General features: G+C 49.3%; 1 protein-coding gene across 1 annotated transcript in view; it reads left to right on the top strand.

Annotated features, from left to right (window-relative positions):
- Positions 1–1,129: 1,129 nt before the first annotated feature.
- Positions 1,130–1,620, top strand: part of TCF7L1 (transcription factor 7-like 1 (T-cell specific, HMG-box)) — a 170,630-nt gene continuing 170,139 nt past the window's right edge. The window contains exon 1 of the mRNA XM_006900397.1: positions 1,130–1,210. Coding sequence (XP_006900459.1) covers positions 1,130–1,210 — 81 coding nt within the window. The remainder of the gene's footprint in view (positions 1,211–1,620) is intronic.

Here is a 1,620-nt window from a genome sequence, read left to right as displayed (position 1 = left end):
AGCACAATCAAGTGTTCTGAGATTTCCCTTCTTCTCAGAGTCAGCCACAGTTTATTTTGATCCACACAAATGCCTTTGCATAGTCAATGAAACACAGATAGACATCCTTCTGTGACTCTCTGTTTTCAGCCAAGATCCATCTGACATTAGCTATAATATCCCTACTACCATGGCCTCTTCTAAACCCAGCCTGCACTTTAGGCAGTTCTCTGTTGATGTGCTGTTCCAATTGGTTTTGGATTGTCTTCCGTAGAATCTTGTTTGCATGTAATATCAATGATACTACTCGAAAATTTCCACACTCTGTCAGATCACCTTTCTTTGGAATGGGAACAAATATAGATATCTTCCAGTCAATTGACCAGGTGGTTGCCCTCCTGATTTCTTGGCACAATGTGGTGAGCATATCCAGGGCAGCATCTGTTTGTTAAATACATCAGTCGGTATGCTATCAATTCCTGGGGCCTTGATTTTTGCCAATTCCTTCAGAGCAGCTTTAACTTCTTCCTTCATCACCGTAGGCTCTTGCCTTTACATTATTTCATTAAATTCTTCCTTGTCTGTCAAGTCCTTTTAGTACAATGACTCTGTATATTCTTCCTATCTTCTTTTAATGCTTCCTGGATCTTTTAGTATTCTGCTCAAAGTATCCTTAAGTATCGCAACTCACAGCTTCAATTTGTTCATAAGTTCTTTAGCTTAAGAAATGCTGTGAGAAATACTGACCTTTGGCTTGCGAAGATGGCGGCGGAGGCAGAGACAGTGTGGTGAGCTGTGGGAGCAGCAAACCACTTAAAGCAGGGCCATTATGGCCTTCCACAGACGTCGGCTTACTGATAATTGAACACTTAAAACAGTTGATGACTGGCCCTCAGTGAAGATCGAGGCTCAACAACAGGAAATCAAGGATTCCCAAGGAGAAATGGGTGAGTCTCGTGGCTCCTAACACCCCTGCAGAGCCTGCGCTGCACTGCACAACCGCTGCAGCTCCATGAGGCTTCCACAGCCGGAACAAATGGATTCCCTCACGCAGGATGGATGCTGGGCACCGGCCCTCCTCAAGACTGGCACAGAAGCCACCACACTGCAGCAAGGTGGACTTGTTCTGGAGAGAATTTTTGGAGCCAGGATGGCGGCTGTGGGGGAAGCAGGCGACAAGCAGCTGCCCGCACAAGAGGGGCCGCGCACACCCCGAGCCCCCATGGCCCATGTGGCGGGGTGGGGTGGCGCGCCCCCAGCGGCTGCTAGCACTGGGGGGGCATGCCTCCCTCTGGCCTCCCGCGCTGGGGCTGGCCTCCTGTGCTGGAGTGGGGGCACGTGCCCCGCTGGCCGCCTGCATAGGAGGTGGGGGATGGGATGCATGGCCGCCATCTGCAGGCTTAGGTTTCCTTGGACAGGCCAAGGAAGATGGGATTGCTGAAAGTCACTGTGAGTCTGATGACCTTAACAGTGGCAGCATGCACAAGAGGACTGACATCCTAAATGCACCACTTATTTTGTTCTGTTGAACCCTTCTGCCAAAAGATGGTTAGACCTGGGGGGAGTCTGTTCACAATTCTCAGGTTCCCTTTATCATATATAAAGGGGGAGGGCAGTGACACCTACTTCAAAATATAGTAT

The sequence above is a fragment of the Elephantulus edwardii genome, unplaced genomic scaffold (assembly GCF_000299155.1).
Source record: "Elephantulus edwardii isolate Elephantulus edwardi_28Jun2011 unplaced genomic scaffold, EleEdw1.0 scaffold00283, whole genome shotgun sequence".
Classification (NCBI taxonomy): Eukaryota; Metazoa; Chordata; class Mammalia; order Macroscelidea; family Macroscelididae; genus Elephantulus; species Elephantulus edwardii.
This window is presented reverse-complemented; position numbering and strand designations above follow the sequence as displayed.